The sequence below is a fragment of the Oenanthe melanoleuca genome, chromosome 1A (genome assembly GCF_029582105.1).
Source record: "Oenanthe melanoleuca isolate GR-GAL-2019-014 chromosome 1A, OMel1.0, whole genome shotgun sequence".
Lineage (NCBI taxonomy): Eukaryota > Metazoa > Chordata > Aves > Passeriformes > Muscicapidae > Oenanthe > Oenanthe melanoleuca.
In genome coordinates this window covers 44,688,091-44,713,831 of record NC_079334.1, presented here as the reverse complement: position 1 = coordinate 44,713,831, position 25,741 = coordinate 44,688,091, and the positions used below count along the sequence as shown (strand labels likewise).

At 35.9% G+C, this 25,741-nt stretch overlaps 1 protein-coding gene across 3 annotated transcripts in view; it reads left to right on the top strand.

Annotated features, from left to right (window-relative positions):
- Positions 1–25,741, top strand: part of DOCK4 (dedicator of cytokinesis 4) — a 212,068-nt gene that overhangs the window by 122,205 nt on the left and 64,122 nt on the right. For all 3 annotated transcript variants that reach the window (XM_056513947.1, XM_056513938.1, XM_056513928.1), the window contains exons 14-24: positions 8,172–8,296; positions 9,462–9,624; positions 10,125–10,231; positions 10,851–11,007; positions 16,523–16,620; positions 16,720–16,803; positions 16,899–16,999; positions 17,334–17,415; positions 18,250–18,420; positions 19,781–19,973; positions 24,581–24,708. In XM_056513947.1, coding sequence (XP_056369922.1) covers positions 8,172–8,296; positions 9,462–9,624; positions 10,125–10,231; positions 10,851–11,007; positions 16,523–16,620; positions 16,720–16,803; positions 16,899–16,999; positions 17,334–17,415; positions 18,250–18,420; positions 19,781–19,973; positions 24,581–24,708 — 1,409 coding nt within the window. The remainder of the gene's footprint in view (positions 1–8,171; positions 8,297–9,461; positions 9,625–10,124; positions 10,232–10,850; positions 11,008–16,522; positions 16,621–16,719; positions 16,804–16,898; positions 17,000–17,333; positions 17,416–18,249; positions 18,421–19,780; positions 19,974–24,580; positions 24,709–25,741) is intronic.

Below are 25,741 nucleotides of genomic sequence, written 5' to 3'. Positions count from 1 at the left end.
AAGAGAAAAAATTCACAGAACAATTGAGTATTTAGTGGATGACATACAATCCATTTGAAATCTGAAAGTATTTGAAAATTCCTTGTAAATGGCATTTCATTTGATTAATCAGTTGTTTTCTGGTGAATGTCTTAGGGCTTGTTGAATGTTTCTCCAATATAGCTGAAAATTCAGACGTTTTATTAAAAAATGGAAGTAAAGTAACTGAGGAAAATACTAAAAAAATCAGTTCATCCTATAATAAAAAGGCAGTGATGTTGCCAAAGTGACCAATGCTCCCAAAATCCTAATGTATGCAGAGTTGTTTTAATTAAATTTCCCATAGATAAACAAGAATACCAGTCATAATACATAAACTAGCTGCTAGTATATAAATAGTAGAAAGTGCCTAAAATTTTTCTGCCCATCCCATGTAATATACTTAAATACAGACACACAATCTACCCCCAAAATTTTTTTGTCAAGTATCACCCAGAAGGTCCCAGTCTCAGAGATTTTCTTTGTATGTATATATTTTAGCACAGAGTAAAATGGTTTCTGATTCTAGGGTCATGTGTGTGTATTACTCATAAATATTGTGAATGTATGCAAAATTTGTGTGGTTCTTTTTTGCCTTAGCAATGGAAAAGTGAAGGTATGCTCTGTGAACAGACAGCTGACTGGTGGTTGTCACAGTCTTTAAAACTCAAACATGTTCACTGGCAGCTTCAAGCATGTCAATGAGGTTTGCCCCCCTTTTCAAAAGAGCTGAATATACTCCCTGATAAGCAGCCAGTAAGTCTTTCAGTATCTTCTAAAGTGCAAAACAAAAAATAAATTGTTTCAGTAATGGGATTTCATTTTCTACAGTGATGAAATTCTTTGTGAAATGCAGCATGTCTGTGTGTTTTCCTGAGCTGCTGTCCTTAAGAATGCCCTTCTCTTAGATAATATCCTTCTGTAATACAGTTTCCACAAATTATCCTAGATGGTTTAACTTTAATTTTTCCAATTAATTTTTGTTTTTAAATTAAATGTGTAAGAAATCAGGAAGGGAAGACAAGAGAACAGAATAGTTGAGTGAAGACATGCTGGTCAAAATAAAGGACAACAGGGAAATGCAGAAGCAGTGAAAGTCAGAACAGTTATCCTGGGAAGAATATTGGGATGCTGCCCAGTTGTGTAGTGATGGGGTCAGGAAGGCCAAGGCAAAGTTGGAGCTGAAATCAACAAGGGAATGCAAAGAAAAATAAGCACTTCTGTAGCTATTCCAGCCAGAAAAGAACAGCATACACCTTGTGATGAATATGACTGATAAACTACTCTCAAGAGATGAGAAGAAAAGGCTGAGGTACTCAACAATATTTTTGCCTCAGTCTTCACTCTCAGTCTCTCTTCTCAACCTCTCACATCAGGGGACCTCAAGGCAGGGACTGCAGGGAGCAAGGTTCCTCTCATTGTAGGAAAGCAGTGACCACCTGAGGAATCTGAAGGTGCATAAGTCTGTGTGACCTGGCAAGATGCATCCCAGGCTCCTGAGGGAATTGGCTGATGTAGCTGCCAAGCCACTCTCCATGATATTTGAAAAGTTGTGGCAGTCATGTGGAGTACCCACTGACTCTAAAAAAGGGTAGAAACACCAACACAGGTTGCCCAGAGAGAGTATAGATGTCCCATCCGTGGCAACATTTAAGGACAGATTGGACAGGGCTCAGAGCAACCTGCTTTAGTTGGAGATGTCCCAGCTCATTGCATGGAAGTTGGACTATGAAATCATCAAAGTTCAACTGCTAGATGGGGATTCATGAGAGAGAAAGCTTTACTAAGCTTCCTTAACCCTTTCTTCAAGTTAAAAGTTAAAATCACCTTCTGCTTTTTTTTTTTTTTTTTTTTTTTTTTCTCCTTTTTTTGATCCTCCCACTGGAGTTGCTGCACCGCTCTTTTCCTATTCTACAAAATATTCTAAGGATCTTTTGTCTAAAATGTTCTTTCATCCACAAGATTTACATTCTGGGTTAATACCATTTTGTCTGTGCCATGTCCAGAGGTCTTCAGTCTCTACAACTGCAATTTTTTTAGTAGCTGTTCAAGATATGTTTAGAGTATAAAACCACTCATTAGCTTGTATTTTACATAGATGTAAATGAACAGGAGCCTCCTCTAAACAAAATGATGTTTTTTACTCTTTTGCAATTCATGGTTCTAAAGGACCTGCCATTCTGAGCAAAGCTTTCAAAATAGCAGTTCTAAACAAAAGATCCTAGTGAGTTCTGTATACTTATTTTTTAATTAGTGGCTGTTGTCAGTACAGCAGTAACTCTCAGAGATTCTTGTTCAAATACAGTCATGCTGTGTTTTGTTAACCTATAAGCTTTTTGAGGATAACTGGAAAACTAAACTCTTGTTTCTAACAAAGGCACTACCTTTGATCTTTGACAGGTATCTTCTGCTTGAAAACCTTATTTCATATTAATATGTTACAAGAGATTCTGCAGTTCTAAATATGTTTGAAATACGAGAAAAATCCTGTTATAGTATATGTCTTGCAGTTGCAACTAACAGCTTTGTCAGTGTAAGTTTAAAAACAATTTTGTGATGAAAGATCATTGCTTTGATGCTTAGGTTATGTGCAAATATTTTTCTAAATATAACAGTACAAATGATAAATTCATACAAAGGTTCTTCTGACACTTGTACTGATCTGACCTTCTCCTTACTAGTGATTATTACCTGTCTTTTTCCTGTCACCTGAGGTTCAGTGGGAGCAGTTAAGCCTCTCTAAGCTGGGGGCAGTTTGCACATAGATCCAGCTTGGGAGCAGCAGGAGACCAGTACTTGTACACAGGTTCTTGATAGTGATGATGGAGCCTCCAACCTGTGAAGGAAAGGGAGCCTGCAGAGCCATCCCATAATAAAACAATGAAGTGGACATAATAGGACTCTGAGCACATATCACCAGCCTGGAAATTGCTCCTGGCTCTTTTCTCTTTACTGCTTATTTAATATTTGTAATTTATAGTTGACAGGTTGAGGAAAGCTGACCCCCATTAACTGTGTCCTCCTGCAGTCTTCTTGTAGTTGGTTTTGACTTTAATTGGCCCTTTCCTCCTGTTCCTAATATTAGACTTTTGCATGTAATTGATACTGATCATGTCTCTGTCCCTCACTCCCATTCTTGAACAATTCATTGCTAGCTGGATTGAAGTCATGAAGCTTTTGCTTCTTCATAGGTCAGAATTCCTGAGCTATAATGTACCTGGTAAGTGCCTGCAGCTGGGACAAGAAAGGTTTGGAATTTTTCCTCTCTTAGCCCATGGAAAGTGCTTTCAAGATATTTTTGTCAGATCAAAGCTGCAATGTATTGGCAGGACCATATGAAGGGGCAAGTGCCAATGCACATTTCTATTTAGCAACCCAGATATTTCAATTCAACACCTTTCATTTGCAATTAAATTACATACCAGAGTGACTGTCCATGCAGAATGTGCACTGAAAGTTTGTGGTACATCAAAAAGTTATGTCTGTATTCACACCACTGCAGTTTGACTTTTGTTGTTGTTAAATTCTCTGGAATTTCTCTTTCCATATGGGTTTAACCCTCACTTAATATTAGAAGCTCTTGTAGGAATTTGTCAGCCTACTTTTGGCGAAAATGTGAAATCATAGGGTGCTAACTAAGAAGTCCCAAAGTGTTTTGTTTATTGGGTCACTTCTTATAATTAGGACAGGATATACCCTTTTTTCAACACATTCAATTGCATGATTGTCAGAAGAACAGCTTCCCTAGATACACTCTTTGATCCTCACAGCTGTGTTTTTTCCAAGAAACTGCTTATTACTTCCAACTCTCATAGGGACCAACACCAACTTTTTTATTTCTTTTTTGTTGTTTACCATCTCACACCCAACGTACAACAATCTTACCTATGCTGGTTGTAACATGTTGACATTTTTTCTTGAAGTAGTGTCTAGAAAGTAGCTTTACCAAGATAAGCAGCTTTTTAAGCAGTGAAATCATTCAGATAACACAAAAATGCAGCACATGACTCCTTTAATTTGCTTTTCTCTGACTTCTGTTGACTCAGCTGATAACCTACATGTTTAGAAGTATCTTTGGCTTCTAAAGAGACCTGGGTGGTTTAACTTCACAGAAAATATTTAATGATTTTAAGCATGTGTGATTCATTATTTGCTTGTCATTTCTTACCCAGAAAACTGACAGTCCTAGACAAAGCTGATTTACAGTGGGGTTTGACTCTGGCTAAGAATGTTACTAACTGGATGTTGCTCCCTGCATGTTTGGTCACAGTCTGGATGCCCAAAATTCAGAAAGCTGAAAGTGACCTGTCATAACAGGGGCCAGGGAATGGAAATGCTCCATCAGAACAGGAAGAAATGAGCTTACCTTTCTTTTGAAACAAATGCTTTCATGTGGTCTAGGTCTTTCATACCACTCAGTATCATTATAGGTAGAGGTAGGTTTGTCAATTCAAAAGCTGAGCACAATTTTTGATACTGTTTTCAGTTGCTTATTCCTGTGTCAAACCTAGTGCTGAAAACAGCCATTAGAAACAAGCTTGGAGGAGACACAGAATTGGGCTGGAATTTGTGTGTTGCTATTTTAATCACATCTAAAATCTCTTGTCTGATAGAGATTTAATTCTGTAGGTATGTTTTCAACCAGTAATTAAAATCTCATGTACTATGCTATTTGAAATGTGCCCTTCCTATTTCTGTGTTGATTCCTCTCATTTGGTGAAGTGTAGCACTGTAAAAAGTCTCAGTGCACATACACCTATAAGATTTATTTGAGTCATGCAGATAGTTTAGCTGAAGATACAAATTGTCCTCACCAAAGTCTTCCCCTTAACTCTGATATTCAGCAAGACACGACCTTTCAGTGCTACTTATGGTTGTAATTGGCCACCTTAGTGAAAAGAAGTTGGTTTAATCTGTCTGATGTACTGGTGAAGGTGAAGATCCCACCGAAGACTGATGCATATTCTTATAATCAAATAGGTAATTATAATTACCATAAATAAAAAAAGATCAGTTAAAGGCATATAGATAGATTCAGCCATTTGCTGATGTTTGAATGCTTTATAGATGGTTTGGAATTATTTTTTTAATGGGAAGTGGGGACACAAAACTTAGTTTAAACAGACAATCTCAATTTTTGGAGCGAGAACTTCTGTTAAGGAAAATTTTAAAATGGCATTTTTACAATGAGAAAGTAAAAGTGATTAGGATATCTCCAGGCCATTATATAAATAGCGAAATAGTTTAAAAATTTGGTGTCCAAATATATTTTTCTAGGTTTTTATTCTAATTTTCTTTCCAGAGTGATATTTACCTGTCAAATCCATCTTCTCTTTTACCAGCAGCTGTTTTCTGATAAGGCTTTATGCTTGATATTTATAAACCTGTTGATTTTTTTGGTTTTCTGACCTTATACTTGTAATATGTTTATACAAATACTGTACTAAAGATTTGTCAGGAGCATGATGTAAAGTCCTTAGCATCTCAGGACTCACAGCTGAACTGTGCAAGTTCAATGGTTTTCTTATACTTTGGTTGCAGGTAATGACTGTGTTTGAGATCAATAGTGAAATATCTGTGTGCCTCCAGACAGGAGGCAAGTTTACATTGAACCCTACATTTCTGTAGATATTATAAATTGCCAGATGTGCCACATACTTTGAGGAAAGGAAGCTGATGTTGTATTCACCTGGTACAGATTGTATACTTGATATATAGTCCAGAGTTTACTTTTTTTTAAATTAATTTTCCAGCCTATTTCAATCATTTTTTTCAATGTAAAAGGCCCTTTGAAAGGGACCAACAGGCAGCCCTAACTAGAACCAAGCCCAGTATATGCATATGCTAAGCAAGAACCCAACATGCTGCAAACTCTTTGGTAACCATACCATTCTAACTTATGAAAGTTTTCCAATGAAATAATACTGCAATGTAGAAACAGTCATCATCTAATTTTATTACTTGAATCAACAATAAGAGCAGCTTTACAAATTCAGATCAAGGGTACATCTAGCTCTTGTGGTAAGGAGATCCTAAGGAAAAGTAAAAGCTGAGTATGCACATAATGCATGTATGGTAATTACCCCCTGATGCTCTCCCAGCCTCCAGCTATTTTCAACTCAGGGGATTTCCTGAGTCTTTATGGTTGCCTGTTTCATATCCTGTAGCTGATCTTTTTTCCACAATCTCTCCATCCTTTCCTTTCATCCTTTTACAGTTACTTGCATTCATAACATCCTTTGGAAAGCTTTGGGTTTGTGTTTGAGTTTTGTTTAGAGATTGCTTTTGTGTTTGGTTTTTTTTTCTTACAAGTCTTGCTGTCCATCATCTGAATAACCATCACCTTTTGCTTATTTTAAACCAGTTTCCCACCAGGAATCAGAGACTGATCTGGTGGTTGCACACACTTACTAGTAATTCATCTCTTTCATCCTTGACTTCAGGCACACTTAAGTGAATAATATCTAGTATTTGTTTGTTGATTCTGTCTAGCTGTATTCTAGCCTCTGCCCTGATTGTTTCAGCAGGTAACTGATAATAAGGTAATACAATAGCAGATTTCCCCCCTTGTTTATGGGTATGGGTCTTGAGGGATTTGTGAAATGGCAGTTTCTTCTTTGACTTTTTTAATAATTTAGGTTGTGCTCTGGAGGAGTCATTTAATTATTTTGCATCCAGTAATGTAATATTATGAAAAAATTAGATGACTATAGCAATATTGTTGTTTCTGTTGCTTAAAAATCCCTGGAGAGTTGTGTGCAGTAAAATGCAAGGAATGTGAAACATGAGAGTATTATGGAAAGTTCAAGCAAGTAAAATTCTACTTGCAAATTAAAACGAAGCTAGAAATTGAAAATGCATTTATTATTTATGTTACATATATTATAATTAATTTTACCCACAATACAAGTACAAGTGCAATCTTATGGCTGCTTTCTGAATGGCACACCTATAAATATATAAAACTATCACAATTTCAGCAGTGCTGAGTGAAAATCTGCCTTATTAAAAGATATTCTCTTTTCACTAAACTTAAATTTCTCTAGATGAAAACATATATTCTCAATTTCTATTTCAATGAAGTCCATAAATAAGAATTTTAGAAAATTCTCCTAATTATGATGCTGTTTATCCTTCATTGTTCTGCCTTTCACAGGGAAAGTCCAATTGCTTCTGAATAGTTCAGGTAATGTTTGTCAAGAGCTGGGTTAGTTTACACTCTTTAGAAATAGATTCAGCATCTTTAAACAGAACAGGGGCTTCCTACTCCAGCACTTCAGTCACCACCAGTGCTGCTTTTCCCCCTGTCATGTCCCCACTGCAACTACTCTCTCCTCTTTTTATCAAACTTAGCAATTTGTGTCAACTGAAACTAAAATAGAATTATTATTGATCTTGTCCATATGATCTGTTTATGTTCTGACAGACTGCTTAGTGTGATACTGCATGAATGTGCAAAGAATTTCAATTTAAATATGCTAGCAGTACTTGTACATGCCATGTGGTACTTAGGTAGTGTCTGTATTGGATTTGTAGTTCAAATGTCCTGGTAAAGAGTCTAAGTTCTCAGGAGCCTTTCCAACAAGCAAAGAATAAGCTAAATAAGCAAACTTTTTCCTCATAAGCTTTTGAACACCCTACTAATGTAAAATATATTGAGATATTTTAGATTATAAATTGGAATGCTCACAATGGAAAGAATGCCAGCCTCTTGGGTTTCCTTTTGCAAAATAATATGCATCCTTTTGAGACTAAGCAGAAAAAATTTATAATTAGTTAAGCAGAGAATTGCAATGATTACAGGTGAAAGAAAGTACATTAATATTGCCTTAGATTAGAAGAAGAATTAAATGAGGTGGAGCTGGACACTAGCTTCAGTATAGCTAGAGGGGGCTAGGTAAAGACCTAACAGATGAGTAGAAGTCCCTAGAATTGCTTGAGTATGGCAGATAATCTTTGGGTTTTGAGAGAGATGAAGATCTTTTATTTTTCTAGGTTTATGAAAACAATTATTGCTTAAAAAACTACTGATAAATTGTGAGCATAGCACTATCCTTTGTAAGATAAAATAAAAATCTACTTAAGTACTAAAAGCAAAAGTAAGCAGGTTGGACTGCCTTTTGGACACATTGTTTTGTTTGTTTTTTTGATAGGTGAAATGAGGAATGATTTATATATCACTGTAGAAAGAGGAGAATTTGAGAAAGGAGGGAAAAGTGTGGCCAGAAATGTGGAAGTGACAATGCATGTGGTCGACAGCAGTGGTCAAATTTTAAAGGTATATTTGTTTTTTTTCCTTGCTGTAGTTAACTTTGATGTACTTTTTCATATGTAAGGCTTCTTTTGTGGCACTGAATCAATGTTTATCTTTTGCTGTCTCTAGGTATTCAAAGTGTTTCCACTTTGCTTAAAACATTAATAATGTGTCTATATAAAACCTTAATATGTTTGTTTTATTTCTGTGATGAATTACATGATTGGGATAAACACGTAAAATTGCCAACCAAATAACTAATGATTCCTTTAAGGTGCTGGAAAGTGTTGAAGCAAGATCAAGTCTGGGAGAATTTTATATTTCCTAAGAATTCTTCTTAGAAATATGCAATTTTTTATGTTACACAGAACAACTTGCCTTGATAATTTTTAATTTTGTGTCTGATTTTAATAAGTCAGGGATCCTCGCTTCAAAAGTCAGCACCATGTATCAGTAAAAAAAATCAATTAATGTTCCTTCTCATCTTCAAATTTTATTGTATTCTGCTGGTGATGACTTACAAACAGGCAGTGGTTTAAATTTTAATTAATAGATGACTGTTTCTCAAAATTTTTCTGTACCAAAAAGATTCCTGTTCACATTCAAACTTTCCTTCACATAGTTTTATATAGTTTTTGTTTTGTTTTAAATGTCAAAGTAGTATTTTCATGTGTTCTGCATGATTTCATGGGCTGTGGGGTAGCACAATGAGGAAAGGCTACACAGATAGCTTGGCTCACATTGCATGTTTGTGTATCTGAAGTGAAATTGTGCATATAGATCCACAGCATGCAATATAGATACACATAAGTGTGTGTGTCTATATATTGAAAAACAAAAAAGATATTGAGATTATAATTGCAAAAGCTGCACCTTGCCTTTCCCACAGAGAATTAATGGATATCCCCAAGTCAGGATTTCAGACAATTCCAATCCCTGATCACCCAGCACACCCCGTTAAACATCTCGGTTCTAAATTATGTGAATGACTCTTGCCATTTCTAATTTTCTAATTGCAAATATAAAAAAAGTGCTGCTGTTTTTAGGGTTATAAGATACTGAAGGTTGTGCCATATTTGGCATTTATGATATGAATATAAACATTAAATAGTCTGCCTTGGAAGAGCAGTCCTTGATGGCATTTCACCAGTGAACTATTCCATCCTTAATCATGTTTTTTCTTCATTAGGATTTTATCTCATTTGGCTCTGGAGAGCCACCAGCCAGCGAGTACCATTCTTTTGTGCTTTATCATAACAATGGCCCCAGATGGGCTGAGCTGCTGAAACTTCCTATTCCTGTGGATAAGTTCAGAGGAGCTCACATCCGCTGTGAATTCCGGCACTGTTCCAGTAAGTGGTGCTCATGACTTCTGCTAGTCCTCCCTGGTAAGGCTGTAGTCAGCACATGACTCAGGGAAAGGACAGCTGCATGAACTTTCTCTGTAATGCTTTTTTTACATACAAAATTCTAAAATTCTTAAAATATGAAACATTTTAGACATGATTTTTGAGATAAAAATTGCTGACTGGTACCACTTTCTGCATTCCAAGGTATTGAAGACAGGTTTCACAGAGGATAAACTTCCATATGTAGCTAAGATTGCATATTTATTGGATTACAGTATTTGTTGTTAATATATACTAAATTATTTCAGAATACTCCCTTCTGATTTAAAGTGAGATTAAAAAAAGAACATTACAGGAGACAATGTGCAAGTTGGAACAGCAATTAATCTTCCTCTTCCTAGCTGCAGCTCCAGCATGCTTTGTTATGTTGCATTGTATACATTTATTTTGTCTAAAAAGTATACTATTGTCTTTAAGTGCTGCTATTTACATATGCATTTCAGCAAAAGAAAAGGGTGAGAAGAAGTTGTTTGGCTTTTCTTTCGTGCCCCTGATGCAGGAAAATGGGAGGACTTTGCCAGATGGCACCCATGAGCTAATTGTACACAAGGTAATTTGAATTAGCAGTCATTAGCTGTAATGATTCCACTGGAACCTACTTTGAATGCCCAGAGACATTAAGCTGAGAAAGTCTGTATTGATTATCAAATGAGTGATAATTTTGTTACCATTAAAATATTCATTACTGATTGTTTAATATTCACCTTCTTGATATAAAGTACAATGGAATCTGGGTATGTGTTTGGGTGCACTTGTTTTGCTAAGCCTTACTATTATATCTATATATATATTTATATGTATATATCTATCTATCTATATATATATATATATACATTGTGTTATAATGAATTTCACAAAGGTAATTTATTTTAACTTTGTGGAATTCTCTTTCCACATATAAGGGTTGTCACTTTGTTCAGAGGATTTTGTGTGCTCCCAGATAAAGTGTAGATTTCACCATGAACATTTGTAGCTATTCATTTAATGCTACCTGTCCAAATCTGTTAAATTTCAATGTCAATAAACGATGCTATGTTCTAAAATCAAAGTTGTAACAGGCATAGTGGAAATTCTTCAGTTTCTGACAGAGAAATGATGATTCATATAATTTAGAGATTTGGTCAATTGCTTTGTGCAGTACAGTTATTTTAACTGGTTTGTTTCCACAGTGTGAAGAAAATGCAAACCTTCAGGATTCTGGTCGCTACCTCAAACTCCCCTTTTCAAAGGGAATATCCCTAGGAAACAACAGCCAAGCAGTAAAAACCACTAAAGAGTCCTTCTGGATTACATCCTTTCTCTGCTCCACTAAACTCACACAAAATGGTAGGATATGTTGATTATTTAAAACATGATGAGTTGAAATGAGTGTGGTAGCCAGTCTTTTCCATGCCGAGCAAGCATGGATGTACTCAGAAATAGCTTGTGTTCTCTCTGTTTTATGGACTGGCTTTCTTCATAGTTTTTTTTATATCCAGATGGAAACAAATGGATCATGATAAACCACTGTTTTTAAGTAGTTCAAGAATGCTTTTTAGATGACCATGATATTGGAATCAAGTGCAGCACTTCTGGAATCAACTATCAAAACCCAGCTGCTTTATAAAACCGCTTAATCTGTTTGCTGTAGTTTTTATGAAATACTTATTGTCAGCTTTAGGCTGTAGCAGTTTGTTTCTAATTAGGCATATATTGCTTTTTTTGTTTCTCTTCAAAGCAACAAACATTTACTGCTACTTAAAACAGTCTTATACACTGGCTATAAGGAGCAGCAAATTTAAATATATGTGTTTACACTCTCTACCAGTGCTCTGTGTAAAGTTCTTAGCCAGTGTTATGTATAAAATTCTTGAGGTTCTTGTTTACCTGCCATATCTGAACTACCTGTAACTAAAATAAAAAACTGTGGAACAGTTATCCAAAAATGTCTAAATATTGTGTATTTGCTTGGTAATATATTTCTGGCCAATCTTTGATAGAACCACAATTTTATGTTATTACTTTGATCTTTTTTGTGTTTATCTGTGACTTTACCCATCTTCTGTCTATGATAAGATTGCTAACTACTGGCAGATTTATTACAGATGTTTAACAAAAACTAGAGCAGCTTTTTTAATTGAAACAGTGCTCTTGATTTTCACCCTTTAATAGCGAGTGTACAAAATAGAACTGTGTGCAAACACTAAGTTTGTTTCCTTGTGCACACCCATTTTGTATTGTCATAGCAATTACCTTAGTAATCAAAATTACTCAATGGAGGATTTTCCCAAAGGTAGCTAATAGGGAGTCAGAAACTAAATTTGCTTCAGTTGAAGGCCTTGATTTAGGGAATTACATGAATCTACTGGTACTTACACATTCATATAAGTGCTGCCTGGAACTTAAGTGTCTCACTGATAAATAGTTGCCCTGTTGTCTGGGGTTCTAATACTAATTTTTGTTTACAGTACAGGAGTTATTTTGTACTTAATGTAAATAGATGTGTGACATAGGGCATAAAATTTCCTCCTTCTTTTTTTTAACCATATTCTGAGTAAGAGGGTGTAGAATATCTGAATAATATTGATCCCCTTTTCAGCTCTGAAAGAGTTAACAATTATTTCAGCAGTACTTCAGAGGGTGGAAATATTTTCAATAGACAGGCTCATATTTTCTCCAAGGATCTTCTTTGGGAAGTTCATCTTGGTGAGTTTCCAAATCCCCATTCTTTTAAACAAAAATTTGCCAAAATCTATTGCATGCTCAGAAAATGAACATAGAGCAAAGCATGTGGATATTTGGTCATGTGAGCATTACTTCAGTTATCCCTGAGAGAATGTAGCTTATGTCTTAAAAAATACAGGATTAAAAATATCCGGGTATTTAATTTTTTTAGTAAACATTTGGATTGGTAGTTTTGAAAATTATTCATTATTTTTCAATTTGTTTTTAAGTCTGGAGATTTTTCTGAATGTCTCAGAGATTCACCTGTTGTTTACAAACAACAATGTCCAATCTGAAAATGAATTGAAAATTATTCTGTTGTCTGGCAATGGGGTGGGGAAGGACCCCAAACCCAGACTTGAAAAGGGTGTGACTGAATTAGGCTGCAGCTTTACTCACTTGCTGGGAAATTTTACTCAGCTGTCATTCTCTCATTGATTGTTCCCACATGCCATCAGCTCTCATGCATATTAAAATTATGGGGACTGGGGGATGGAGGCTGACTCCTAGGTGTTGGGATCCATAACTTCCTTACCCTGGGTACTTTGGAGGGGTTATTAGGATTATTTCCAAACAATTTTTAGAGACCTTCTAACCAGGGGAGTCTTTGCATTCATCATGGCTAAGAATGGGTCCTTATCTAATCTTTCTACTAATTAGTTTCCTTCACTTTTCTCTTTGATGCTGGATTGTAAATCAGTTAATACTATCAAAAAGTATACTAGCTTTTTTCTACTATATTCTTAGATGGGTGAATATTTTTCATTACTCTGTAAAACCTCAAAAGAGTGAGAGAGAACACAGTATTTTTCTACTGAGTAGTTACCAAACCAGTCTTAGTTTTGATGTATAACAGGGATCACTGGCTGCAAGAGAGTCAGGATCCTTCCAGTAAGTTTGGATATTTTAGCTGCTGGCATCCACTTGTTTCTCAGCACTGATCAGGGCATCCCTGGTCAGCAGCTGTTCAGCAGCAGAGCAGCACACCATAGAGCATGGCAGAGGTAATCCTTCTAGCTGCATTTAGAAACCAAACCAGTCAATCACTAAAACAAAGGGAGCACTGGCCAGCTTTCTGAGTAACCCTAGTTTGGAGGAAGTGTTGGTGACCACAGAAGCAGCCTGTTGGAAGAGACATGCTGACTGCCAGTTCTGAAATTCAGTCTTTTCCTCCTGAAGTGTAGTAGTGTCATAACAACCAATTTCTGATGTCTCAGGATTCATATGAGAGAGATGGAAAAGTCATCCCAAACCACTTCCTTAAACTCATGATTCTAAACCTTCTATTAAACCTAGCTCTTTGGATTTAAATTACATGCTTTGAGAAGGGATGTGTTTTATTTGGTGGGGATAACTTTAAATATACAGGCCTTGATAATTTTGAAGGTAATGCATTGGAAATATTTTTATTCCTCAGCAAAATTAATCATCACCAATGACTTTTTCCCTTTTCCAAACCCATGATTTCCTAGTGGGCTTATTTCTGGGGACAGTTCTGTATTCTCATGTCTCTTACTACATGACACACTGCTATCCTTCCCCTTGTGATTCACATGTCAGATTTTCTATTCATGTCATTTATGCTTGGACTATTTGCTAATGTTATCTTAGAATGTCTTTCCTCCTTAGCACTTCCCTTGAAATAAGTCCTTTGAAGTGAGTGTCTTAGATTTGCTTTCTTTTTCTTTTTAAATCCCCCAACAAATCCCTAATATTGAGTGTCAACTATTTTCTACCAAGTTCCTCCAGCAAACGTGTAAAGAAGTGTTTTTCCTGCTCTGAACTGACAGCTTCAGCTAGTCTTGCTACTCGTCAGCTTGAGCTGAGGCTTAAAGTTTGGAAGTACATTTAATTACCCAAAAGACAAATGCAGTTCACTGGATTTGTAGATCTTATTTTCTTAAAAATTCCTGACAGAAAGAATAATAAGACCTATCATTTGTCCTTGATCTTTGGGATGTGTCTCTGATGCATGTGTCACTCAGTGCAACTCTTTTTTCTTTTGCCAGCACAGCTTGAAGCGAAACAAAAATGTAACACATAAATGCATCAAAACAATTTGTGTCCATCAAAAGCAATTAAGCAGCAAAATATTTATGGAATCATATGTTGATTGTTTGCCATTGACACCTATAGCGAAATTTGAATATAGGTGGAGATTTATTTAATGTTAATAAAGTGAAAATTATTACTTCATTTTTTGTGGGATAGAGGAACTTCCCTGGAGCAAACCAGGAAAGAGATGATACAAAGATGGGTGTTGTTCAAGTATTACTTGAGTGTGAAAGCAGTCTGTGGTAGAAAGCAGCCAAAAAGATGCTGAACTGAGAGGAAAACTTGCTATTAATTTCTTTAATAACTACTGAGAAAACTTGAGAAGCACTGGCTCCTCCTAACACAATGCTGGGCAGTGATCAGCTAGATTGTAGTTCAGCTTAAACTGATGGAAGGGGTGGGTGGTGATTGAGGTTTTCTGCTTCAGACCACTAGGCATTGAGAATTTCTGAAAAGCTGGTCAGTGAAGCCTGGCATTAGTAAACTTGAATATAAAAGGGATTTGGCATTTATCTAATTCAACAGTCAAAAACATGTGTAGCTTTTACTGAATACAACTTGAAAGGAGCTCTGCAGATGTGTCTGAGTTCAGCAAGGAAAAGCTGCTGAAAAACCAAGCCAAGCTTGCAAAAATATTTCAGGATATTGAATGATGTGGAATAAGAAATTCTCAATCTTGTAGCAAGGTGGGTTTTTTAGTACATCTGTGAAGCAGTAACATGTGTCCAAAGATTATTAAATGTAGAACTTATAGTCAAGCCAGGTGGGAGGGCAGATATGTAATTGGGCCATCCGTTCATGATGAATTTTATGGAAGTATCTACAAGAAATAATGGGTGAAAAAATCAACATGTAACTAATTCAGATGTACTGTATGATGAGTTTTTCAAAGACAAATCATGCCAGAATAAACTTCTTAATCTTTCTTTTCAAATTGTTGAAATTTATTATCAAGAGGAAATGCAGCAGTTCAATAATGCAGCACATGAGAAAACATACAGATTAGAAATACAAATTTTTCAACAGGCAAAAATGAAAATGGAAGTGGAAGGTTGCATTATAGCGGAAGGAATTTCCTTCCTGAGCAGATGGAAAATACTACTAGATCTGAAGAAATCTCCGGAATTTATCTCTGTTTTAAAGGACTGGAAGGGTGTGGAGATGAGAGTAACTTCACTAAAATCTGACACAGTTTTCTGCTAATATGCTGTCAAAAGGTCTCATCAATTAAGAGGGACAAAATCAAAATATGATATAGCAAATCACTGTAACTTTGAATTTAAATAATGAAAAAGAAGAATAGAAATCAGACTGAATCTAATGGTAGAAAATGCAGGATACACTAATGGAGACTCCTGGGGATAATTCTCTATCCAGGGAGCTGAGTAGTGTCAAATAGGAGAAGCATCATATTGGTGACATAAATAAGTCCATCTAAAAGGCTCTCAAATTCTAGAACATAGATGTCAGGTTTTTACAACAGATGTATGGGCTCACTAATGCTGTAATCTTATCTATAATGTAGTTACAATTTTGGTTAAAAAGCTGAAGGACAAGGAATTAAAACTGGAGGAAGTTTGGACACACACTCAGAATCTTTTAGCTCAGAATAGTTCATTTTCCAGAAGAGATTTTTTGCTTGTTAATCAAGTGGGATCTTAGAGGCATTGTGTTTTTTCTCTAAAAAGACATAGAAACATGAGTGCTTCAAATATATTCAAGCTAGTAATTAGGAGATTGTTTCTAGGTTTCTCAGAGTAACTCTGGAAGGCATCCTTCAATGGGATGAGAGAGAGAGCAAAATAGTTGCTATATTTAAGATAGTATCTGAACAAGATTGCATGGCAGAGATGCCACAGGAGGCTGATTTTAATGTCCTGGTACCATGTTCTTATGTTTGTATTGGTGGAGCAATTATGGAATGGAATGAAAATCTGTTGTTGAGAAGATCATATTATAGCAAATCTGAAGCTGTTTTCTTTTGTTTTAATGATGCCAAATTTTGAGTGGACTGTAATAGTAAAATTTAAAATATGAAGTGCTGCTTTGCTTCCAACTTTAATCTTGCATTTTGTTTTTGCAGGAGATATGCTTGACCTTCTGAAGTGGAGAACCCATCCAGACAAAATTGCAGGTTGCCTCTCAAAATTAAAAGAAATTGATGGTTCAGAAATAGTGAAGGTATATGCCCTTTTATACTTTTAGATGATATGAGGGAAATAATGTATTTTCATGTCACAGAAATATCTTTTTAATAACACTCTTATTCTCTCCCATTAGTTTCTTCAAGATACACTAGACACTTTATTTGGGATTTTAGATGAAAATTCTCAAAAATATGGATCGAAAGTATTTGATTGCTTGGTAAGTTTTACTTTGTGATCATGCTTAACACTAGCTAAAAGCTAAGTAAAACAAAAAAAAAGTGTTGGGTTTTTTTTCTTTTTCTCTCACATTAGGTTCACATAATAAATTTGCTGCAGGACAGCAAGTTTCACCACTTTAAGCCTGTAATGGACACTTACATTGAAAGTCATTTTGCAGGAGCGCTTGCATACAGGTGAAGTCTGTACTTTTTCTATCTGACTTAATACTGACAGTTATTACTAAACTAAAAGGATCTATTATTAGGTTAAGGAAATGGTGTATCCTTGTTAAAATCATTCTACTGCATATTTAATGCTGGTATGATTGGCCATTCATTAGAATCTAGGTGCTCTTTAGCAGACTTAAAACTAAATGTATTATTGAGTCTGTGGTGATCAGTCAAATCTAGTCATATATTTTTAATTTTGCCAGTGTTTGTCATATGACTGCTATTGGTTTGCATTTTATGTGCAAAGTTAACCCTTCTCCCATTCTGTGTTACAATACTTTCTGATGTGCTCTTTTAGAGATCTTATAAAGGTGCTGAAGTGGCATATTGATCGAGTCACTGAGGTGGAGCTTCATGATCACATACAGGAAGTACTAAAGGTAATAAAAGTTGTTGAAGACAAATATGTATTTGAATGGTACACACAGGTTTAACTTAAGGAATGAAGAATATGTATTAATGATGGAACAGTTGTACTAATTCTAGGGAGCTGCAGACTTTCAGTGCAGTCAGTTTATTCAATATTCTCTTTTGTCAGTAAGTTGACCATTGAGGTTCACTACCATTAGTCTCTGGAGCTCTATGTTTCCTTACAGAATGAGGCAAAGGAATCAAATATAGATTACACTGATGGTGTGAACATCCATTGCATGAATCTAAATGGCAGACATGTATGCTGACCTAATGGTTCAGCCATGACACCAGGAAATTCTCATTATGATGGTTGTGGTTGTTCTTGTTGCCCTGGTTTGTACCACCAGAACAACATAACATGCCATCAGCCTGAGTTATACAATACAATAATCCCATTTGGGACATGTCTAAAATTTGGAAATAAAATCTCAGTGTGGTACCCTTCTGTATTTTTGTATGCTGCTGTGAAATTTGGTGTCTTGGTAAGAAGAGAGGACAGTATTGTAAAGTTGCAACTTAATTTAAGCTTTTTGTTTTGGGGTGGGTGGGAGGAGGGGGAGAAGGCGGTGTTGAGTTTTTTGCTTGTTTCTTTAGTTTTGGATTTTTCATTAAAATGTTGTTAGTGTTTTGATAGAGAGATTTACCAAAATTAACTAATGGAATCCTGTTTCAGACTCTCTTCTTTATTTAAATATATATATATAATATTTGAATAAATGAATATATAATCATTGCATGTGTTCAGTTTGGAGATGACCATGTTCATTTTTGTGAGTTACCTCTGATTTTGGCATTTGTAGGCACAGGAATATATCTTTAAATACATAGTTCAATCTCGAAGATTATTCTCTATTGCTACTGGTGGACAAAACGAGGAGGAATTTCGCTGCTGCATTCAGGAGCTCCTTATGTCAGTACGCTTCTTCCTGTCTCAAGAGAGCAAAGGAACCAGTGCTTTATCCCAACTACAAGTAAGCCTTCTTGCTTGTTGGCATTTTCCACATCCAGTATGTATAAAAAATGTATGCCTGTTCAGAAGGAGAAGATATTTTTGCTAGAGCAAAGTGGCATCTTCAACTTTCCATACTACAGTGTGAAATTTTCATACCAACCTTTAGAATATACTTGGAATAGATAATTCTAAACCTGATATTTTATGTTGAATTGTAATAATTGTGTTTATGCATACAAATAAAACAGTTTTTCTGTTTTGGTCTTTCTACTGCTTAGTTTAACCACATTGACACTGAAGAATTTGAGCCATACAAAAGACAGAGTTTTCATGCATTACACAAATTTTTAAGCCTTGATGAACCATATGGTTTAATACTCAGATGATATCTTTATTTCATTTGAGACTACAAAAATGGGCTACTGCTAGAGTGTAGAGGCAAAGCACACAGGAGACAGCACTCTACATTAAATGCTCATAAATATACCATCCTCTTCCCATGTTTCTGTAAAAAGAGATGGTTAAGATCCTGTTAAGAATTAATATTTTCCAAATTGCTTTTAGAGAACTGTTCCACCAAGAAAATGGCAGATCAGGGAGAGCAGGATCAGAAAGGTAGTTCTTCCAACTCATATGTGTAAGCAGCTGGAGTAAAAAGACAGCAAAGGATACAAACAACCACATTTGGAATTATTTTTCAGTATTTTTACTCACGTTAGCCTGTTCTGCCATCAGTCTGAGTGTGTAAGTAGCTTTTCACAATCAGCAGGATTTAGAGAAGAAGGGAATCTCAGTTTTAGCTTCTTTTCTCTGGCATTGTTCTCCTTATTTTTACAGTGTTTTGTTTTCATATTCATTATTAGTGACTTTCTAACCCATTTTAAAGATTGTTGAAGGCAGCCAAGAATAGAAGCTCTGTCTCAATCCAAAAATAAAAATGTTCAGTATTTGAGAAATGGAAGATATAGAGGCTGTTACATTACTTAGGTTAAAGCAAAGTAAATCAAAACAACTGCACACAAATATTTTTGTATCATCTCAGCTAGATTCTGCCATCCTTCAAAAAATTTTCTCTCACAGAGATGTAAGTGTATTTAATGAATAAATATTTTTGTTCTGAGTTGAACTTTCACTTTGTCCTGGGAGAAATTAACAATTGTTGGATATTACTTAAAGGAAATAGTTACAAGTATAAGTCTGTTAATAATTGTGAGGCTATTAATTCTGAAAATAAGACTATTTTTAAAAATGGTCTTTTTAAAGCTATTATCTACCCTTGAAACCAGGCATTTCTCTAGAGTTACTTAAATATCTGTAGTTATTTAAATTCTATAAATGTAAAACTATTCTGACTGTCCATTTTTGCCCTGTTCCTCCAGGCTGTGTTTCTCAGCTCATTCCCATCAGTCTACTCAGAACTTTTGAAGCTCTTTGATGTGAGAGAAGTGGCAAATTTGGTTCATGATGCTTTGGGCAGCTTGCCAACAGTCATGCATGGGGATGAGTCCCTTCAGGCTGTTAAACTGCAGAGTATTGGGAAAACTGTGGAGAGTCACCTGTACACAAACCCAGGTAAGGTTACCCTGGGCTGCCTGCAGGTGGGGAGCTCAGACTGTGTGCTTTGGACCTGGGCCAGCAGGTGCTGAAGGGAATGGTGTTCCTAAGGAACAGCTCTTGAAGCTCTGCTCTGTGTAAGCTGCAATCAACAGTGGCACCTAGTGCATTGGAAGTAAAAGGAAAGTAGGAAATAACAATTTATTCAATCGTATGAAAATTAGGAGGGTTTTTCTTCAATAGCATCTTTTGTTATCTGGAGCTAACCTCATTGGCTGCCTAATAAGAAACAAATGAGGATTTTCCTGCCAGTAAAGTTCATCAGTATTTTTTATTTCTTGGCCTTTCTTCCAGCCTCCTGGGTATTTTGGTCTTTGGACTCATCCCTCTTGATACTTGTAGAGTGTCCAAACTGATGATCTACATACGCCTGTAACCAGAAAAATGTCTAACTTTGTTATTTCCCATACATCAGTAGTCTTGCATGCTTGTATGATATTAATACAGCTTCCTTTGAGGAAGGGTTAAATCTGTTTAGCTGGGAAGAATTAAGGCTAATAACAGAGAAACACATCTTGAACCCTGTCTTTCTTGACATAGTTAAAAAGGAATTGACAGAACTCCAGCTGTTTTTTATCTAAGGGCACTACTTTGAGCTTGCAAATTCAGTAGCTGTGAAAATGAGAGGTGCATAAGTGGAACATCTAGGTTTTATCCTCCAAAAAGGATAAGTTTTCTTGGAATCATCACTGATACATGTCGATAGTTAGCAGTAGAGACATTACATTTATAGGTAAAATCCTACAAAAAAGAAAACCTCATATTGATAAAGGCTGTGTCTTAGCTAATTCATAAGCTGTGGTGAAGCTCTTTACCATACCAACATCAGTACATGGCAAGAAATATTGTGTGTTCCCAAAATATGAGGATTTGGACTTCTGTGCAAGGGTAGTTGCATAGAACTCTTCCTTCTAGTGAGGCAAACTGTTCAAAGCAGGTAGAGGTGAGGTTTAATTGTATGATCATTTACAAGATATAGATCTACCAGTTATATTATGAAGCTAGGAAAAATTCCAAATTGGTTCTTGATTTCATATGTTAGCTTTAATGTGATTATTTTATATGTAACTTATTCCTTTTCTTTGTGTTATTGTTTCTGATCCGTGCCTGTGTTTTCCTTCTGCCCTACAGACAATTTTTTTCTTTCAACTGAAAACAGATCCTGTCTGCAAGTTTTGAGTTGCTTTCCCTACTAACTGTTATGAGAACAGGCATATATGTTTGGTTTTGGAATTGCAGTGATAGATGCTTTTTTGGCTTAAGAATTTTCTTCTCCTGACATCCTTAAGTCCAGTATTTCATCCAAACAAGGGGACATAAATTGAATAGGTCAAGTAAAGCCACCAAAACCTAGAGCAACTTCCTTGTTTCTTATTGTTCAAGGAGAATGCTGTTTATTTGTTTAAAAGGTTCAAATTTTCCAAGTTGGCTGAAGCTTTGACCATCTGTTTAGATGCAGTAACTGAAATGAATATCATCTTTCTGAAAGTAATCTTTAAAATATACTAAACTGAAGAAAGTATGTCTCTGCAGATGCTTTATACTATATGGAAATTAGGGAGGAAAAATGTGCTTTGTATTAAATGTTAATGTTGCATAGGAAAGTCACAAGGATTGCCCAGAGTCTAAGATTGCCCTCTTTCTAATTATGCCAAGCACATACTTGAAAAGCTCTGTGTCATGATTTTTTTCTTGTCTTTCTGTATAATATTTGTAAAGGGCAAATATTAGCATTTTAAACAGTCAGCTAATTTAACTTCCTGCATAGAAGAAAAATTAGGACAATGACTGGTGGTTCAGAGTTCTGATTATTACACCATTCCTTGTGCTCATTAATTTTTCTATATCCAGTGGCTGACATTGCAGCTGACAATTAGGAAGAAAAACAGTCACTGGAGACCAATATTGTCCAAACTTTCTCACCTAGTCCTTGGTTTGCATCAGAGGAGAATGAGCCAGCTCTCCTCTTCTGTAATACCACTACATCTCTCCACCTAAACTGATCAAGACAGAGGGATATTTAGATTCTGGGCTTGTAAGGAATATATTTAAAGCTGTGTTATATGTGGTGATTGTTTCAATAACTGGCACTATTGCCTCACCTGTATAGTTGCAAGTGATTGTAAGATGCTTTTTGCTAGTTCATTTGGTCTGGTAAAATAGAGTTTCTGATAATTTTATGAAACTTTTGCAAAAATGGGATATTTTAAACAGTTGAATGAGGATGCTCAGTTTTGCCTGAGATGCCTCAGGCCACGTCATGTGTAAGAGTTGGCTATTTACAAGGCAGGTGCTGCTACATGTAGATTTTTAGTCTTCAAAATGTAGTTGGAGATGCTGCACTTATGGTTAAGCAGTGCACAGAGTGGATGACACCTCAGGGTAAGTGCCAAATGCTGTGTGGGCTCATCAGGAAAATATCTGGAGTTTTCAAGAAGAAACACCTTGGCACAGCTACTCCTGGTTTCTTCTGATTTTCTGGACTGAGGGATTTGAGTTGTAGCTGCAAGAGAGCAATAATGCTCATACATGAGATGTGTGAAAGAGCTGCTGTTACTGCTCTCTGGCAGTTGTGGGGTTGAGTGATCATGGACACACGACTGACACCAAAAATGGTTTTCAAGCATCAGCACTTTCTTATTGCCCAGTACAGCATTTTAAACCCTTTTCCCTCCTATGCATAACACCTCTGTGCCCTGTAATCCAGGGGCTGTGTCTTTTATACAAATAGAAAAGTCCTGCTTTAATGCTTCAGGTGAAGACATTAGCTCTGTTTTTCATCCAGCAGGAATCAATGAGCAGATTTAGCAATGGGCATCAGAAGGTAGCACTTTTCTAACCACAGCTCTGCCCATTTGCCATTTCCCTGCCCAGTTTCCCTCTGACCCCAAAAGTCTTGCAGTGGATGGCTCAGTGGCAGCTGTGCACACTTGACATCTCAGAACCCTGGGGACAACACTTGGCTAAGCCAGGTTCTGAGGTAAAGGAAGATGCCACCTTGGTTTTGTTGAGAAACTTGCCCCCATTTGTGGTGCTACAGGCAGACAGGAGCTCTCAGGTCAGTCCTGATGAAAACCTGCTGAGGCACTTGCAGTAATTAGCAATCACTGGAAAAAGGCTCTTTATTGCCCAGCATTGAGTTTCTGTACCACTGTTTTTTTCAATTGATTGATGGTCATTTGCCTACTGCCTTACAGCCTTTCTTTATTATTTTCTTTAGTAGGAAGATACAGAGATACACCTGAATAAGTAATAAGTATGAAACATCCATTTAAAAAGAGCAGGAAAGCTTTTATTTCAAAAATAAGAATATACTTAAATAGTGTGTACAAATGAACTTGCCCATATGATTTGTCTTTTGTTACACAGATGACTAGACAGTGAAAACAAGGGAATAGTAAAGCATAACAAGATTAGTGCTGTGTTTCAGTAAGCAAAAGAAACATTAGACAAATAAAATCTCAGAAAAAATATATATTCTTCTCCCTTATGGAAAAGAAATAGAGGAAATAATGGAGGGGGGAAAAAGGGTGTATAGAAAGTGTAATCCACAAATACTTGCTTGGCAAAATTTTTTTAAAAGAGCAATTTTCCAGCTAGAAAAATCAATTTTTAGCATATAATTGCATTAATGAACAAAGGGAGTGGATGAATATATTTCTATAATGCAGGTTATAATAATTTAAATTTTAACAGAGAAAATTATTCAAATACATTTTTATGGGAATATAATCTCTTAATTATGGAAAATATTTTAAAACAACAACAAAATGAAAACAGGTAATATCCTTCCTATTTATCAAGCTGTGAACAGTTATTTAAAGTGTTATCACGAGTGAAAGTATTAGGGTTCTTCCCATGTAATATTTTCTTTAATTGTAATAAAAAGAAGCAGAAATAAGTAGCATGTTAATGATGTTCTTGCATAATTTTCAGCGAATTTAGGACTGCAAGTAACTAAAGACATGTTCAGAAAATGAAATTGTGGAAAAGGCAAATTATTTTATGTAGACATCAGTAGTCTAAGTTGCTCATACTCAGTAGGAGTGAGGAATCTGGAAAAGTGAAAATTCTGAAAAAAATCTGAAAATACTGCTGCTGGTCTGTGAAGTAGAACTCTTTTGTAGAATAACATAAGTTCCTGATGAAGTCTGTTGTAATCTTGGTGTATAAATGGATCCTGTCACATGGCAGGAACACTAGAGCATAATTTCTCATTGTTTAGCATACAGGTATATGTTCTGTTTTTTTTTTTAATTATTATTATTTATTTTGTATGACAGTTCAATAAATACTTAAAATTTCTTTTACATGTAGTATGTTCCACACAGTGATGTTTTTCTCCATCCATGATATACCATGGTGACTTTCAGCATATTGTTTACTCTTCAAACATTTGCTCATGATTGTGAAGTAAAAATTTCTGCTTATCAAAAATGTTGGTTAAAACAAGCAAAAGCTTCTGCTTTCAACTAGTTTTGGACTGAGGACACATTTTATATATGTATTAAAATTAAATTACTCTGTGAGGAGCTCCTATTGATGAAATTTTTCATTTTTTCCAGATTCTCGATGCATTCTTCTTCCAGTAGTTTTACATCATCTCCACATGCATTTGCAAGAGCAGAAGGACCTTATAATGTGTGCCCGTATCCTTAGCAACATATTTTGCCTCATCAAGAAGAACAGCTCAGTGAGTAAACACCATGTCACATCCAGTTTAACTTCTTTATATGGCTCAGTGACATTTAATGGCACAAGCTGGACCTTGCCCAAGAGCATTTTAAAGAGTTCTCTGTGTAATGAATCTCTGTAAAGATGCCATTTTGATTTTTTCATGACTATTTTCTTTCCATGCATGAGTATTTTAATTGTATCATATAGTGTTCTGGCAAGCTTTTGCACTTCTTGAGTGTTGTATTCGTAAGAAAGAAATGTCTACTTTGTTTTAGGGGCATTTTCTGTTGTGGTCTGTGTACTGTTAGGGGACACAGGGCTGATAAAGAGATTGATATGAGTATTGCAAAGGGGATTGCACTTAGTTGATAAACTTTGTGGCCAATTTGATGTTTATGATTTAATGTGTGAAAGCTGCATATGAGAGCTTGCTTAGACAGGTGTATTGCAAAGGGGAAGGTGATGATAACTTCTGCCAGGCAACAGCTGTAAGACAATTAAAACAAGCATTGCCTGTAATTAGTGCAGCACATGCATGTCGAGGCCAGCATACATGACCTTGTAATGCGTTAGTGAGAACTCCTTTATGTGCTTCTTCATTTCATACCCCTTTCAGCAATTAAAGTTGCTCTGTCAGTGATTTGATATGGGTGTGGCTTGCACTTTTGGCACTGTTCCTTCCAGCTGCTCCTGGATAAGTTTAAAACCTCATCACAGGATAAAGTGGTAGCCACTAAAGCAGAACTGTGGTTTTGGGCTGAGAGAAAGTTTTGCATATCTGGTCTGAATTTCATGAGATCTTCCATTATGAGTCACCAAGCCAGAGATGTACACCATTGGCTATCTACATAAAGTGGATATCTACACATTGGATATCTACATAAAACTATCTCGAATGTTTGGGATATGCAGCTACCATTGTTAGTATTCTTTGAGTACTTGAGACTATTAACAACTTGGTGACTTTGACATGTTTTTTGATGCATCAGTACAGAACTTCAGTCCTTCCATTATAATCAAGATAATTTAGGGTTTGAGAGAACAGGTGA